We start from the raw sequence: 16,030 nt of genomic DNA on the forward strand, positions 1-16,030 counted from the left end.
CATTGCTATAAGTTTATCTAACAATGATGACTTCTTTAAGTTTTTATTGTAAAGATGCTGTACAGAGGAGTTGCAGTTACATGAATAAGGTAATGGGTACAGTTCTTGTTGAACATTGTTACCCCCTCCTTTGTTTTTCTCCTACTCTCCCTTTCCTCCTCCACCTGCCCCACCAATAATGACTTTTTGAGGTAGAAAATGTCTATCCATTTTGTGAGCTTGGGAGTGTCTCAAAAGAAAACATCCAAATTGGTTTCCAGACCCAAATATGTGGTTTTCTAAGCTGAGTTCCTCTACCATGATGGCTGCTTTGTAGCATATGGATTGAGTCCTTCCTACACCATCTGGAAGGAAGGTTGCTACTAGTCTCTTGGGAATATAAACACTTACCAAGGAATAGAATTTTTTAAAAAATTCCTTTCCACAGAAATGTGAATATGTGCAAGGCTTTTGGGGGTCAATTATGACACCAAATAATTCATACGTACATATTTTTATCTTTAAGTACTGTACAAAGGTGGTGTCATTCATGAAGTTTATGATTACAGTACCTCTTGATCATTGGTACCCCTTCAACATTCTCATTCATCCTTCCCAACCCACCATTTCCCTCACAGTTCTTAATATTTTTGTCATGCAAAGCAATTTATGAACACAATGCATCTTTAATATGTTCACTCCTCTTTCAACCCATCCATTCCCTTTCCCCCCCTTAATTTAGCGATATGTACAATGAATTCTAGACTTCATTCTACTCCTCTCCCCTTGGCCCTTCCCTTCCTCTTGGGAGTACCCAACTTTTTGACCATAGAAATAAGTATGAAGAACATTCAAAAGACTACTCCATTCAGATTGGAAAAGAAATAAGAGACAAGGAATCAAGAGAAGAGACAACACTGTGCTCATGATTTCTTCCACCCATTATTCATAAAATATGACAAGAATTTTAAGAGACAAAGTGAGAAATGACTTGAAACACAGTTCCTTTCAAAGAACACTTCCCTGAGTGGGCTTAATAGACAAGACAGTGAGTAGCAAATGCAGCATGGAAAGAAATATCTGAGTTTGCTTTGAGCAAAAAGGATGCACTTGAAGACTGAGTTTGACGGAGGAGGCCTGGACAGAAGTTACTGTCAAGCAGACACTCACCACAATGGAAATAAATAGAAGACAACGTGACAGGACACCAGGTGGAACATTTAGAGGGGAGAAGAGCAGAGAAGAATGAAAGTGCCAAAGAAGAAAAAAGATATCAAGTCTGAAAAATATTATTAGAACAGTTAGAAGAGCCCAAATGCATGCTTCAATAAGGGAAGAAATTTAGGATGAGTCAAGAGATGTTAATAAGAATGAAACATGTAGATTGTAGGGAGTTACGTTCAAGTCTTCACGATTACCCGCGCCCCCTCACCCCCCCTGCCAAAATGGAAAGCCACAGAGACATTAATCATAATACCGAGGAGGTCATATTGGGGAAGTATCAAAAATAACTAACTGGATTAACCCAACAATGAAGCGTAGCTATGTGAATGAGATACAAGGCCACTGTGGAAAAGACTTTGGCCAAGTAGAATAAAGAATAAACTATAGCTTCTGAAGAGGTAATGCGGTTAAGGCGAGACTAGATGGATTCATAAAACGAAATACGCTGTATAATGGGCACTACACAGAATCATTTACAGATTATCCTGTGCCATTGGCACAATAGAATGGGAAGATGAGCAATTGAGTGTTTAATGTTCCATATTTTGTATACATATGTGAAAATGGGGCAACGAAGCTTATTGAGAATGAGTAGGGAAGGGGATGAGGGAGAGGGACAAAGGGAGATGAGTCAGACAGACTGAGGTACATTGTACATAAATTTGGACGTGTCAGAATGAAATATTCTTGTTCAACAATTGATGGCAATAAAAAGTTATTATTTTCTCTTGTCACCATGAGAAGAGATGCCTAAAATCTAATGGAAGTCATTGAGGATGAGATGAAAGGTTAAAACTGCCACTTTTTTGAATGACTTAGTTGTGCAAATGCTGAGGATTAATTGATAAGAGAGAAGGAAACTATGACGCAGGTCCATAATCTGTAACAAAACAGGACCTACCAGTGGGCCAGTTCCCACTCTACTCTTCAAGTAGATATACTAACCAATTAAGAAATTAAGATATCGGGCTGGGAAGGTGGCTCAGTGGTAGAGTGTTTGCCTTGCATGCATGAAGCTCTGGGTCGATTCCTCAGCACCACAGAAGCAGAAAAAAGCCAGAAGTGGTGCTGTGGATCAAGTGGTAGGTGCTAGCCTTGAACTGAAGAGCTGAGGGACAGCACCCAGGCCCAGAGTTCAGCCTCCATGACCGACAAAAAAAAAGAAATTAAGATATTTTCCCTAATACTTTAAAAATTTAATTTAATTTTGATTGATATTGTAAAGTTGATTTACAGAGGGGTAACAGTTACATGAATCAGGTAATGAAGATATTTTTGGATTTGGACATTGCTCAAAAGTTAGAGTACTTACCTAGCAAAACTGAGGCCCCAAGGGGAGAAGGAATTAAAGTTTTTATTTTCAAAGTTTACAGGAACAGGATAGTCAGCAGATTATCAACCAACAGTTTTTTTTCTTTTTTTCATTTTTTAATTAATTTTTTTATTGTGAAAATACCATACAGAGGGGTTACAATTACATGAGCAAGGTAATGAGTACATTTCTTATTAAGCATTGTTGCCTCCTCCTTTGTTTCCCCTTACCATCCCTGCCCTCCCATCTCCTCCCCTCTCCCCACACCCTCTCCCCCCCACCCCTGCCAAAGTTGTAAAGTTCCTTTTTCAACATAACGTCTTGAACATCTCATGGTTGCAATGGGTCCACCCTATTTAAACAATTTGTTTTTTCCCTTCCCCTCCACAAATTATACCAACATCAAATACTGCTTTAGGGGTTATACCATGGGGGAGGGACATACAAAGCAACAAAGAAATAATCTTATAAATATGTTAGAAACAATCGCAAGAAAGAAAAACCATTTGAGTTCTTATCTTGGGGTTCATTTCACCTCATCAACTTGTCTGACCATTTCTGCTTGTCTCAGACATATACTAATTATTGCAAATTGACACCCAGCTTCAACCAACAGTTTTTACAACATATTGTTGTAAACCATCGGCAGATTTTATATCAACTTTCTTTTCTATTTGCAAATTTGGTTTCTTTATATTTTTGTTTGCTTTGTTTTCTTTTCTTCTCTCCCTCCTCTACCATTTCCTTTCATTTTTATTTCTTTTTTTCTTCTTTTGTTCTCTTTCTTATTTGAAAACTATTTTTATTTGACATAGACACCCATTGCTAAATCTGTCAACAAAGCACTAAAGCCTCAAAAATGCTTGATATATCTGTGTGTTCTTCACTTTGGTAACTAGGAGGAACTTCGACCACTAGGATGAAACTCAAAGCCTCTTCTTTTAGGTTGCCTGGTGACTAAGTCCAAATAAGATCTTGAGGGCATCAGAGCTGTTTCTATATACTGATTATGGTAAATATAACAACAATAAAAATGGACATGTCCTGTAACAGATAAATGGATCAAGAAAATTATATATATATATATATATATATATATATATATATATATATATATATATATATATATATATATATATTTAGCTGGGCATTGGTGGCTCACACCTGTAATCCTAGCTACTCAGGAGGCTGAGATCTGAGGATCGTGGTTTGAAGCCAGCTCAGGCAGAAAAATCCCTGTAAGACTCTTATCTCCAATTAATCACCAGAAAACTGGAAGTGGTGCTGTGGCTCAAAGTGTTAGAGTGCTAGCCTTGAGCGAAAAAGCTCAAGAACAGCACCCAGGCCCTGAATTCAAGCCCCATGACAGACAAATATAGTGAAAACAATTGGGATAATTCCCATTACTCCTCCTATACTCTTCAACTTGGACTTCTATTGTTCATGTATTTCATATCAATTTTTGTCCTTTCAAAAAAGCAAACCACAGGTTCTGAATTATCAAAAAAGAGAACTCCATTTTAAAGTAGCCTTGATTAGACATAATGAGTGACTTTTAAGACCTCATAGAGTCTTTTTTTAAATTTTTATTTTTGTGAACATACTGTACAGAGGGGTTACAGTTACATGGGCAAGATAATGAGTACATTTCTTATCAAGCATTGCAGCCTCCTCCTTTGTTTACCCTTCACATCCCTTCCCAGCCTCCTCCCCCACCCTCCCCCCCCCTGCACCAAAGTTGTAAAGTAAAGTTCGTTTTTGACATGACAACTTGTACTTCTCATTGTTGCAACGGGTCCACCTGTATCCTTAAACGACTTGATTTTCCCCATCTCCTCCACAAATTATACTGACATCAAATATAGTGAAAGCAGGGGTTATACTGTGGGGAAGGGACATACAAAGCTACAAAGAAATAATCTTATAAATGAGTTAGAAACAAATGCATGAAAGAAAAAACATTTAAATACATATCTAAGGGTTCATTTTCCTAACATCACCTTATCTGACCTTTTCCGCTTGACTCATACATATACTAGATATTGCAAATAAGGGAAACCATGGGACCTATGTTTCTTTCATAGAGTCTTTTTGATAACGTTTCACCAGGAAACTATATTAGCTGAAGAAGAAAATGACTCAAATATTTTAATTATGCTTTAAATATAGTGATATTTGTACATATTGAAATGGAAAGGTGGTCACAATGAATAAAATGGAGCTGTAAAATATTATAAAAATCCTGTCTATGTAGACAATATGATTATTATTTTTATTATTTTTAATACATTTTATTGTGAAAATACTGTACAGAAGGATTACAGTTACACGAGCAAGGTAATGAGTACATTTCTTTTTTTTTTTTTTGGGTCCGGTCGTGGGGCCTGAACTCTGGGCCTGGGCGCTGTCCCTCAGCTCTTCAACTCAAAGCTAGCGCTCTACCCCTTGAGCCACAGCGCCACTTCCGGCTTTTTTCTTTTTGCTTATGTGGTGCTGAGGAATCACACCCAGGGCTTCATGCATGCAAGGAAAGCGCTCTACCACTCAGTCATCTTCCCAGCCCATGAGTACATTTCTTATCAAGGATTGTTGTCTCCTCTTGTTTTTTCCCCTATGATTATTAATAGAAAAGAACTTTTGGGCAGCATTAAAAGGGCAAGAAATGCACAGGGGGATTATTTTGACCTTTTTTGTTGTTTCCATGTCTCTCTTATTTGGTTTTCATTCATGAAGAGAATTTATATTGTAAACAGCACACCTAAAGTCCATTTCATTTTTGAGAAGAATCCCTGTGCACATTCCAAACGATGACCCTAACCAAAATAAACCTGAATATAGTGGGGGGAGATCTTTCTTCATCTCCTTTTGGGCTCATATCCACAGGTGTGGGTCCTATTAATCTTCCTAATGACAGAGACCTCTCCAAGTCTTCCCTTCGGAATAATTGCCTAGATGTCACTTGGCCTCAAATTTCATGAATGAACATCTCTGGAGGTGGAGCTGGGATCCGCATTTTTAACAAGATCCCCAGGTAATTCTGCTGAACATCCAAGTTTAGGGACCACTGCCCAAGGGCATGTGTCCTAGAGGGAGTACAGGGAAAAATGCACATTTAATGAATGTCCTGCTCCATTGGGACCTCACCCAAACGTATGGAGTGGAGTCGTCACATTTCCACTTCTGAAGTGTGGTGGCTGGAGAAGAGCAGGCTTCAAGTAAGTTCATGACCTTTCTCTTTGCTGTGAACAAAAGATCAAAGACAAACAGGAGTTGCGTACTAAATTTGATTCTTGTAGAGTCAACTTGAGCTATTCAGATATATTCCTGGGAGCTGTATAATCTGGCTATACACTTCTGAGCAGAATATTCTTTACTAGCAATTCTGTGTGTGTGTAGGGGGTGTCTGTGTGTCTGGATGTCCAACATAGCTGGGCTCTTGCTGACGTCTTTCTTATCAATTCATAAAGGCAGAAAAAGAGCAATCACCATTCACCAATAACTGTCATGCCTTTAACCCAAAGACTTAGGAAGATGAATGGAACCGAATGCCTACATAGAAGTAATGGACACATTCCTAATCCAAGCAGATAGTCCTAATTCATCAGAAGGTGTGCTTGTTTACTATATGTAGTGTTAACCAGCCCTCTCTCACATTTCTCCCTAGAAGTTCCAACCCCCTTCTTTTTAGTAGGCTTTGATGCTTTTACCTGTAGGTTCATTTGAAGGATACTTCAAGCTAGATAGTTCGGTCCATTTCTTACTGCAGCATTCATATTGCAACTCCTCATTAGATTCTGAAGCAAAGCTGAAGATGGAAAAAGAGAGAGAGGAGTTCAAAACACTGGAGCATCAGAGTTATCATTCTCTAATTTGTGGGATATGATCAGACTCTGATAATGAGCTCATTCCAGTTCTAATCTGATAAGGAAATAGCTTTGTGGCCTGTGCATTTGAGCTATTTCTTCCTCATGACTGCCCTCTGCAGTCATGAGGAAGAAATGGTTCTCATGAACTGGAGGGTTTAAAACCAACATATTGTTTCCAATTTTTGTTATTTGTGCTTCCTAAATTTTATTATATTAGTATTCAGAATATTCTTACAACTCAGAGTCATAGTCTTTTCTCAAGTTTAGGAAACAGGGGCCCAGACCAGGTAGTTGATCCAGAACTCACAAATATAAACTGATGTTTCCAGAATTCAAATCTGTTCCTAACTGCAATGTGATTCTCAATAAACCACACTGCCATCAGATACAGGGTTCTATCCTTAGGGTCGACCTGAGAAGCATCAATATGCTTAAATGAGCAGAGGCGCACTGGAAACACAAGCCAGGCAGAGGAAAGACAGATAATGTTATTGTTTAAAGCACAGAAGGAGAATAGAAACTGGATGCTTTTAATATGCTTCCCACCTTACCTCTGCTAAGACAAGCTAAGACCACGAACCCTTTTTCCCTACTGACTACAGATGGCTGCACATTATAACTTTGTCTCAATTGTCCTTCCTCTACATGGTGAAAAACACGAGAGCGCTATATTCTCTTGCACATCCAAATCTCATCTCTATTGGTAAATGATTTTATATACAATGCACTTCAAAAGATTTTTCTTGTAGGAATATGGTAATGCAGACAGACACAATCAACAATCACCAACAGAAAGAGCTTTAATTTTATATGGCTACTGTAAATCCACATTGGTTTATTTCTGACTTCTTCAACGTCTTTCAATGCTTAACAGGAAGAAGAGGATAATGCCAGGGGAGAACCAGAGCACTGGATTGGAGTTTCTCCTCCTGGGGCTCCCCATCCAGCCAGCACAGCAAGGCATGTTCTTTGCTCTATTCCTGGTCATGTACCTGACCACCGTGCTGGGGAACCTGCTCATCATCCTGCTCATCAGGCTGGACTCCCGCCTCCACACCCCCATGTACTTCTTCCTCAGCCACTTGGCTTTCACTGACGTCTCCTTTTCATCTGTCACTATTCCAAATATGCTGAGGAGCATGCAAACTCAGGATCGATCCATCTCCTACTCAGGATGCATAACGCAGATGTATTTTTTCATACTTTTCACCGACATGGACAATTTTCTCCTCACTTCAATGGCGTATGACCGGTATGTGGCCATCTGTCACCCCCTGCACTACACCACTATCATGAAAGAGGAGCTGTGCACATTACTGGTAGCTGTGTCCTGGGTCCTGTCTTGTGCCAGTGCCTTGTCTCACACCCTCCTCTTGGCCAGGCTCTCCTTTTGTGCTGACAACATGATTCCCCATTTCTTCTGTGACCTTGCCGCCTTGCTTGAGCTCTCGTGTTCAGACACCTCCCTCAATGAGCTGGTCATTTTCACAGTTGGATTGGCTGTCATTACTATCCCACTCTTATGTACTTTGATCTCTTATGGATGCATTGGGGCCACCATCCTGAAAATCCCATCCACCAAAGGAATCTGGAAAGCCTTGTCCACCTGCGGCTCCCATCTCTCCGTGGTGTCTTTATATTATGGCACGATTATAGGAGTTTATTTTATCCCCTCATCTGGTGCCGCCCATGTCAAAGACATAGTTGCTTCTGTGATGTACACGATAGTCACCCCATTGCTCAACCCCTTCATTTATAGCCTGAGGAACAGAGACATGAAAAGGGCCCTGGAAAAGCTTATGAACAGGGTGAAAATCACATCTCAATGACCTTCTCTTCTTTTTATAATGAACACATGGACTCTCATTTAAAGGCTACCACTCTGCTGGTATGTTATGCCGTGAATTGCAGTTTTGTTTTGCTTATTCTCCATTTTCAGCACAACTTTTGGGTACATTGTGATTGTGTGTTCACATCATTGGTTATTTTTCTTGCCTATTAGACTGTTTTAGTTCATCATCATTTTATGTAGTTGTACAGAGGAGTTTATGGATGTAATATATCTTGATTAATGAGTCTATTAGATTTTGTAATCGCATACTTAATAGAGGTTTAATTTCCCGGAAATACATTTGTTCTTATTAATTGTGCAAAGATGTTGGGTACAGACTACTCTTGAAATAGGAAGCTCGTAGAAATCAAAATTTATAAGATATAGCACTTCTTGTCCTCACCTCCAACCCACAGTAGCTATCTAACACAGTACCTGCTTCATGCCAGGCAGTCTCTCCTGATCATACATGGAATAAAAAAGACACAATCTCCTAGTAAAGAAGTGTTCATGTAGGAATGTTGAGAGAGACGGACTGAAGACATGTAAGCATACAAAAAAGTGCCTTAATATAACAACACCACAAATAATTGTGCTTGTTATGCATGGTTACTGTGTGTCAAGCAGTGTGTCAAAAGCCCTAATTGTATTATCTCTCATGCAGGCACTGTTATTACCTCCTATTTTAGAGTCCTATTTTAGGTTGAGACATAGCAGAAATGACATATTTATTTGATAGTAGCCCAAAGTTAGACATAGCTACTGTTCCAAATGAAGATATAGCTTTCTGGAAAACTAGAAATCGCTTTATACAGTGATTCTTTACATTTGGAACAATGATCAGGATTGATACACAAAAGGACACATGACAGTCTAGACAGGAGGGACAGAGAGCATTAAAATAGCATATTATATTCAGGAAAAATTGTAAAAATTAGGTGTTGGCCCACTGCAGCTGGGCATCAGTGGCTCACACCTGTAGTCCCAGCTGCTCAGCAGGATGAGATCTGAGGATTGAGGTTCAAAGCTAGCTTGGGTAGGACTTCTGTGAGACTTATCTCCAATAAACTACTCAGAAAAAGCCAGAAATGGTGTTATGGCTCAAGTGGAAAAGCACTAGACTTGAGCAAAAGAAGCTCAGGGACAACACTCAGTCCCTTAGTTCAAGCCCCAGGACAGGGGAAAAACACCATTAATCTCACCAAATAGAATTGAGATAAACATCTTGGAAATATTTTAGTGAGGCCCTGCTTATATTCTCCCCTCCCCGCCCCGTCTGTCTGTCTTTGGTGGTACTGGAGATTGAATTCAGTGCCCCATGCTTTGTAGGTAAGCACTTTACTACTGAGTTATGCCCCAACCCTTTTTGCTTTGGTTATTTTAGGGACAAAGTCTCATGTTTATGCCTGAACCTCCTTCCTCCTATTTATGCTTCCCTTATAACTAGGGTATTAGGCACATGCCTACACTTGTCTATTGGTTAAAATAAGGTCTTACTAACCTTTATCTAGTCTGGCCTCAAACTATGACCCTCCCAATCTCTACCTCTCCAATAGCTGGAATTATAGACATAAGCAACTGGCACCTACCTCAAAATAAAAATATTTCTAGCAAGTAAAAAGAATTAGGTGTTTTCCAAGTACAAGTATATATGAATCAAGAAAACATGAACAAAATTAATCTAGGTAAAGAGTCAAGGATTACATTGTATAGGAATAATATGTTAGCAGTTTAGAATTTTCCCTACAAGTGACTTGGTGTCATTCTTTAGGAGAAAATGGGAAAGATTGGACTTGTGTTTGAGAACTGATTTCTCGGGTAATGATTCTCAATGCAAGAGATAGTTGGGAGATAGTCTCTCAGTTGAGAGACTCAAGTCAGGGAATTCAGTTGGAAGTGTGTTGTAAATCCAGGTAACAGCTGATGTGTGTCTGAGTGATCATCATGGCATTGAAGGTCCACTAGACTGATCTTGATGATTGGTGGGAAGCAGGAAGAAGGTATGTTTTTATTTCTGGCCCTGAAGGCAGATACTTAAGAACAGGATGGATGGCCGGACAGCTGTAAATTTAACAATTTTAGGAAAGAGAAGAAGCAAGTTGAAGGTCACCTGCTTTTTCAAAAAGGACTCTAAGGAAGAGGAGCTAGAATATCCTGAAGAGGCAAGGGGCCAAGAAGACGTTCATTACCTACCTCTGATCCCAAATAAAGTCACACTAAACCATCAAGGTACAAAGATTTATAAGCAATCTGAATGCTAATATATATTATTTAAATGTGTGGTGGCTTCTGCCTGTAATTCTGTTTATACCAGAGGCGTAAGTACAGGAGGGTTACGATCTGAGGCCAGCATGGGCAGAAATTGCAAGACTCTATCTGAAAAATAATTAAAGCAAAGGGCAGGAGGCATGTCTGGAGTGGTAGGGTGTTTGTCTAGCAAGTTCCAGTCCCTGAGTGCAAAAAGCAGTATGTGAATGAATGAGTAAATAAATAAATAAAACATCCCACTGTCCTTCTTTTGTGTTATGTGACCTTATTGGGGATCAGAGATAAACATAATGGAATGCATGGAGGGAGGACTACAAATGGAACTTTGACTATGATCTAACTACTTTGGCTGGGTGTTAGAATGTTGAATAGTGATAGGCAACAGTGACCCCTGGTAAGCCTTAGAAGCTGACTCAACTCCTAACTGCCTCCGAGTTACATAGGGAAAGCCAAAATGGGTACTCAGCAACATCTACTACAGAGAGTGAGACATGACAAATCCATTTAAAAAGCATTCTGACATGTACTGCACAATGTGTAGATGGAGAGTCTCTGAGAATAGCAATGGAGCCAGAAGCCAGTAGGACTCCTAGGAAAAAACACCATTTTTTTTCCCCACTGCAGGTGGGGCTGACTGAGGCATCCTGAGCGGCTGTCTGTGATGCCAGAGGAGATACAGGCTGTGGGAACAGAGTGAGGCTGTATGTGGTCATCACACATCTCAGCCTCTCTCAGGCCCGCTAACTGTGTCCTCAGAGGACTTCGAACTCTGAAACATGAACCATTTCCTGAAAAAGATGATCATGAGAAACAGAGGGAGTTTTTCTCTCCGTACAAAAGGCAGATGAAAATTATAGGTCATCTGAACAGGTGGAAAATCCCAACACTTGGAATCCAGAAGCTGGAGAAAAATGAGCTCATGGCCGGCCTGGGTTGACAAAGCAAGGCCCTGCTCCCCCCCAAAACAAAACAAAATAAAAAAAAGCAATTAATCAAATTAAAGGCCAGTAACTCAGGGACTTTAGGGGCTCATAGTCAATAGAGGAAAAATATTAATATAACGGAACAAAACTTGTACACTATTGAACTATTGAACTGGGTGTGGTGGCATATATCTATAATCACATCTCTCAAGATGCTGAAGTGGGAGGATCACAAGTTCTTGGACAACCTGGGCTAAGTAGTGGGACCTTGTCTCCAAATAAAAAAGTAAGAAAGAAGTACAGACAGCGACAGAGATCAAGAGAAAAAAAAAAGCCAGGCACCAGTAGCTCATGCCTGTAACTCTACCTACTCAGGAGGTTGAGAGCTGAGGAGGAACATGGTTTGAAGCTACCTGGGGCAGGAAACTCTGTGAGACTCTTATCTCCAATAGAGCATCCAAAGCTGAAAGGAAGTGGAACTGTGGCTCAAGTGGTACAGTGCTGGCCTTGAGCAAAAAGAAACTTAGGGACAGTGCCTGGGCCGTGAGTTCAAGCTCCAGGACCAGCCTGAGAGAGAGGTGGGGTGGGGAGAAGGAGAGAGGGAGAGGGGGAGAAGTGATCTCAAGGAAAGACAGAAGGAATGATACAAAGGAAAATATTATCTCTGCTTTTTAGACAAGAAAACAAAAGTTCAGATAGGTTAAGTGACTAAAGACAGGCTTATAACTGTTGAGTACCAGAACCCTAAACCGAAGTCCATTTGACAGATTCCAGGACAGTGCCTTTTCATTCACTATTGCTGTTTCTATATCTAAGAGGAAAAATCTCTGCTGTGACTGAAGAGCCTCATTAGGGCCCCTTTCATGTCCTTGTTCCTTAGGCTATAGATAAACAGGTTCAGCGCTGCATATATTACTGCTGTAATAATGTCCTTTTCAGCAGAGGCGACAGATAGACAGCACAGGTAGGCACTAAAGAGCGTGCCATAAAACATGGACAAGCACAGAGGTGGGAGCGGCGGGTGGAGAAGGCCTTAGGTACCCCACCAGGGTTGGGGGCCCTCAGGACAGCAGACACAATGAGGATGTAGGAGCGGACAATGCATGCGAAGGGGACCATGAGCACTGTGCCTCCCATGGCAAAAAACCCCACCATCTCGTTGATGTGAGTGTCAGAACACGACAGCTGCAGGACAGGAGCTATGTCACAGAAAAAGCGAGCACCTTCCCCCACCGTGCAGAGGGAGAGCTGAGCCACGAGGAGCGTGTGAGTCAGCCCAACACAATGCAAGCAGCGGGACACACACCTGGGGGGCTCCTGGCTGTAGAGGAGTGGAGAGGGTGGCAAATGGCCACCTAGCCATCATATGCCATGACAGCCAGGAGGAAGGTGTCCAGATCCCCCGAACATCAGGGAGGAATACATTCATGTAAAGCAGCTGGTATAGGAGATGCTGTCATGCTGAGACTGTACATTTCACCAGCATCTTGGTAACTGTGGACGAAATCCAACCCAGGTCCACTAAGGACAGGTTGGCCACAAAGAAGTACATGGGTGTTTGGAGGTAAGGGTCAGAGCCGATGGCCAGGACGGTGAGCACATTCCCGCTCAAGGTGACAAGATACACACTCAGAAAAACCCCAAAGAATAGTTGCTATTGCTCTGGCAACTGAGATTCTTCGGAGAGCAAATTCAGAGCACTGGACCCATTTTCCACGACTCTGGGGCATCTGGAGAGGTAGAAGACAGGAGACTGGATTGATTGTCCAGCCACATGCGCTGGCTCCTGAATTTCCAACTCCCGGATATCCCTTAAAGATGCAAGGGTCCTAATCCTGTTTTTCCTTGCAGTTTAACCCTGCTTCCTCCTTCTTTTCAGGAACCTTCTGTTTTCCCTCTATCCCCCTCAATCTAATCAATCTTTTGTACAGTGAACACTCTTCCATTGAGGTTCCAGGAATGTTCATCCGTGGTATCATGAGGCCATAGGACTCCCAGCTCTGTATCAATTCCATTGTTATAATATAGTATATTCATGAGTAGTCTGAGGTGAACTAACTCATTCATTTGGGAGGAGATAGTTCCAAAGCATATACACACACTATTTCTTTCAACGAAAAAAACCCTTCATAATAAACCTCATTTTAATTAGATAAACCTCATTTTTTAACTGAAGGGCACTTGAGTTACTTACCCTTGAGCTAACATTCATTAGCCACTAGCTATACCACAAAGCATTCGTGCACAGTCTCTCCTTTAGTCCTGCAACACATGACCTTGTGGAGATTATTCTTATTGCCTATAATAACTCTGAGCTCAAGCTGGGTAATTTTTACAGAGACTCATAGCTTGCAAACATTTGATACATTGTTCAAACGCTTAGCACTGGCCTGCAGATGCTACACTTCTCATCAATACACTAAAGTAACTTTTTAACGATCACCTCCTATTCAATTCCTTGTGATTCCTAGCTTAGCATCTTTAGTGCCACCTGTTATTCCTCCCTTCTGTCCTTATGTTTTGTAGAATAATAATGAAATTCAATAATTAGATAGAACCTACAAGATCACCTGGCCAACATTCCCGGGTGTTATTTTATAGACAATTAGTTTATCAAAATTAATTGTCTTTATAGAAAATATAGAATCTCCTCCCTCAAGTCACATCAAAGAAATTTAAATTTTCTAGCAAACAGTCTTGAAACCTTTTAGTGAAAACAAAAAATACATCCTCCTTTGGTAATTTGACTCACAATTGGGATTAAGAAGCATTGGTTTAGATTTATTTATACTAGCACTTCTCTTTGATTCACGGATACATTAGCCAAGGTTCAAATAAATGAAATGGTGAATAAGTTTTTGCTCTGCCTGAGACGAAGATATGGTCTGAAAATTAGGGTGTCAAGGACCAGTGCCCTGCCCATTAAATCAACTTGCGTTCTATTTTTCACTAATCAGAATTTGTGCCTAAAGAGAAAAACACTTCCAGGTCAATAGACAAACTGAAGTATTGCTCCATATTGTGAAATTGATGCTTCAAACTCCAAAAAGAGGAACATGAAGAACTATTATATACTGGCTTACCTTTAAATTACAAAGTAAATAAAATAACACACATCTCAGAAACATATCACTTTTTGGAGAGTTTTCAAGGAGCCACAAAGTAAGTTATTATCTTTCCTACTCCAGTTCATGATGGGTCCTGTGATGCTTCACAAAGATTGGAGTCCTGTGATTTATAACATTACAGTAAGAATGCCCATCACAAGCTTTCTTAAAAGTAGGATTTTGCAGGTCATCAAAATAAGAGGGTACAGATTAGCAGCGAATTGGATGCTTTTCGGACTTGCGAACTCTGTTTTCAGCAATGAAGTCCTTTGCTTTCTGTTAAGACTCTCAAAGGGGCTGTAAGCTATTTTAGGGAAGAGTAGTATTTCTCATTAAGAATGTCAGCATATATTGCCTTCATTAGGCTATTGCTATTGAGGTCTTTGGTACCAAAGAGTTAAAGTTAGAAAATTCTCCAAATCTCTCCCTTCAAAAGAAAGTTCAAAGCTCTCTGTCATAAGCACACATTTACCTCTGTCCTTTATGTATCCTACTCCTGTATTCTGTGCCAGTATATCTTGCCTGTAAATTGGCCTTTCCATTCCTCCATGGGGTTTCTCATCCTTCATGCTGTCTGTGGCCTCAGGAAACTCTGTCGATCTTTGTAACAACTTGCTTTTGGACTTTAGGACATTCTCCCCCTCTCCCATGCAAGATGCTAAAGACCCTTCACTTACCTCCCTACCTGATCATCTATTGTGTCAGTCAACTAATAAGACCTGGCTTCAACATAATGTAGCGACATCTCCGAGTTAGGACCTACCTACTGGCAACTGTGTGGATCTGTTTTTCTCTTTATACTCTTTTTTTTTTAATAGATAAGGCAACACAAATGTCTTTAGTTAGGGTGGGAAAGAGGTGATTCTTCCTGACAATTTTCCTGATGAGCTTCACTGGAATTAGGGCTCAGAATCCAGAAGAGTAAAGACAAATGGCAAACAGTCAGAAACAAAATCAGATTGCTATGAAATTAAGAAATACAGTGCAAGGAAAATGAAAGAAGGGAGAGAAGATTAGGATTCCAAATGAGACGCCCTAATAAACAAACACAGAACTGACAAAGACAAGGCGAGGTGACATCAGAACAAGAGCCCGGAGCAGTCAGAGTTGCATTCATCAGTCAGAACAGGAAGGACCACACAGAGGGGTATTTGTACTTACTATCTGAGATGACTCAGAGAAATTAGGTTTCTGATCTCACCTAATCCAGGTCTTTGGAAATGTTTAGGTACTTTAGATGAATATTTTGAAGCCTGAACTGATAGACTAAAAAACAAGGAACGGATCATCAGACCAAAACCACTTTGGATTATCTACAGACAGAGTCAGGGGAAAGAGTTCCCTGGAACCTTGTTAGTGCCAACACACTTAATTGACCAGTTTTTACCTATGTCTCTATTATAACAGATCAGATTAGCAAACCACTGATTCATTTTAAGATTCAGATTTTTTTTTTTTTGACCATCGTGGGCCTGAACTCTGGGCCTGTGCGCTGTCCCTCAGTTCTTCAGCTCAAGGCT

The 16,030-nt window shown here is 40.4% G+C and overlaps 1 protein-coding gene across 1 annotated transcript; it reads left to right on the forward strand.

The window, feature by feature from the left end:
• Positions 1–7,268: 7,268 nt before the first annotated feature.
• Positions 7,269–8,210, forward strand: LOC122107137 (olfactory receptor 1J4-like). The gene has a single exon (XM_042678750.1). The coding sequence runs from the start codon at positions 7,269–7,271 to the stop codon at positions 8,208–8,210; it is 942 nt and encodes a 313-aa protein (XP_042534684.1).
• The last annotated feature ends 7,820 nt before the right edge of the window (positions 8,211–16,030 follow it).

This window comes from Dipodomys spectabilis, unplaced genomic scaffold (genome assembly GCF_019054845.1).
Source record: "Dipodomys spectabilis isolate Male_0828 unplaced genomic scaffold, ASM1905484v1 ptg000046l, whole genome shotgun sequence".
Classification (NCBI taxonomy): Eukaryota; Metazoa; Chordata; class Mammalia; order Rodentia; family Heteromyidae; genus Dipodomys; species Dipodomys spectabilis.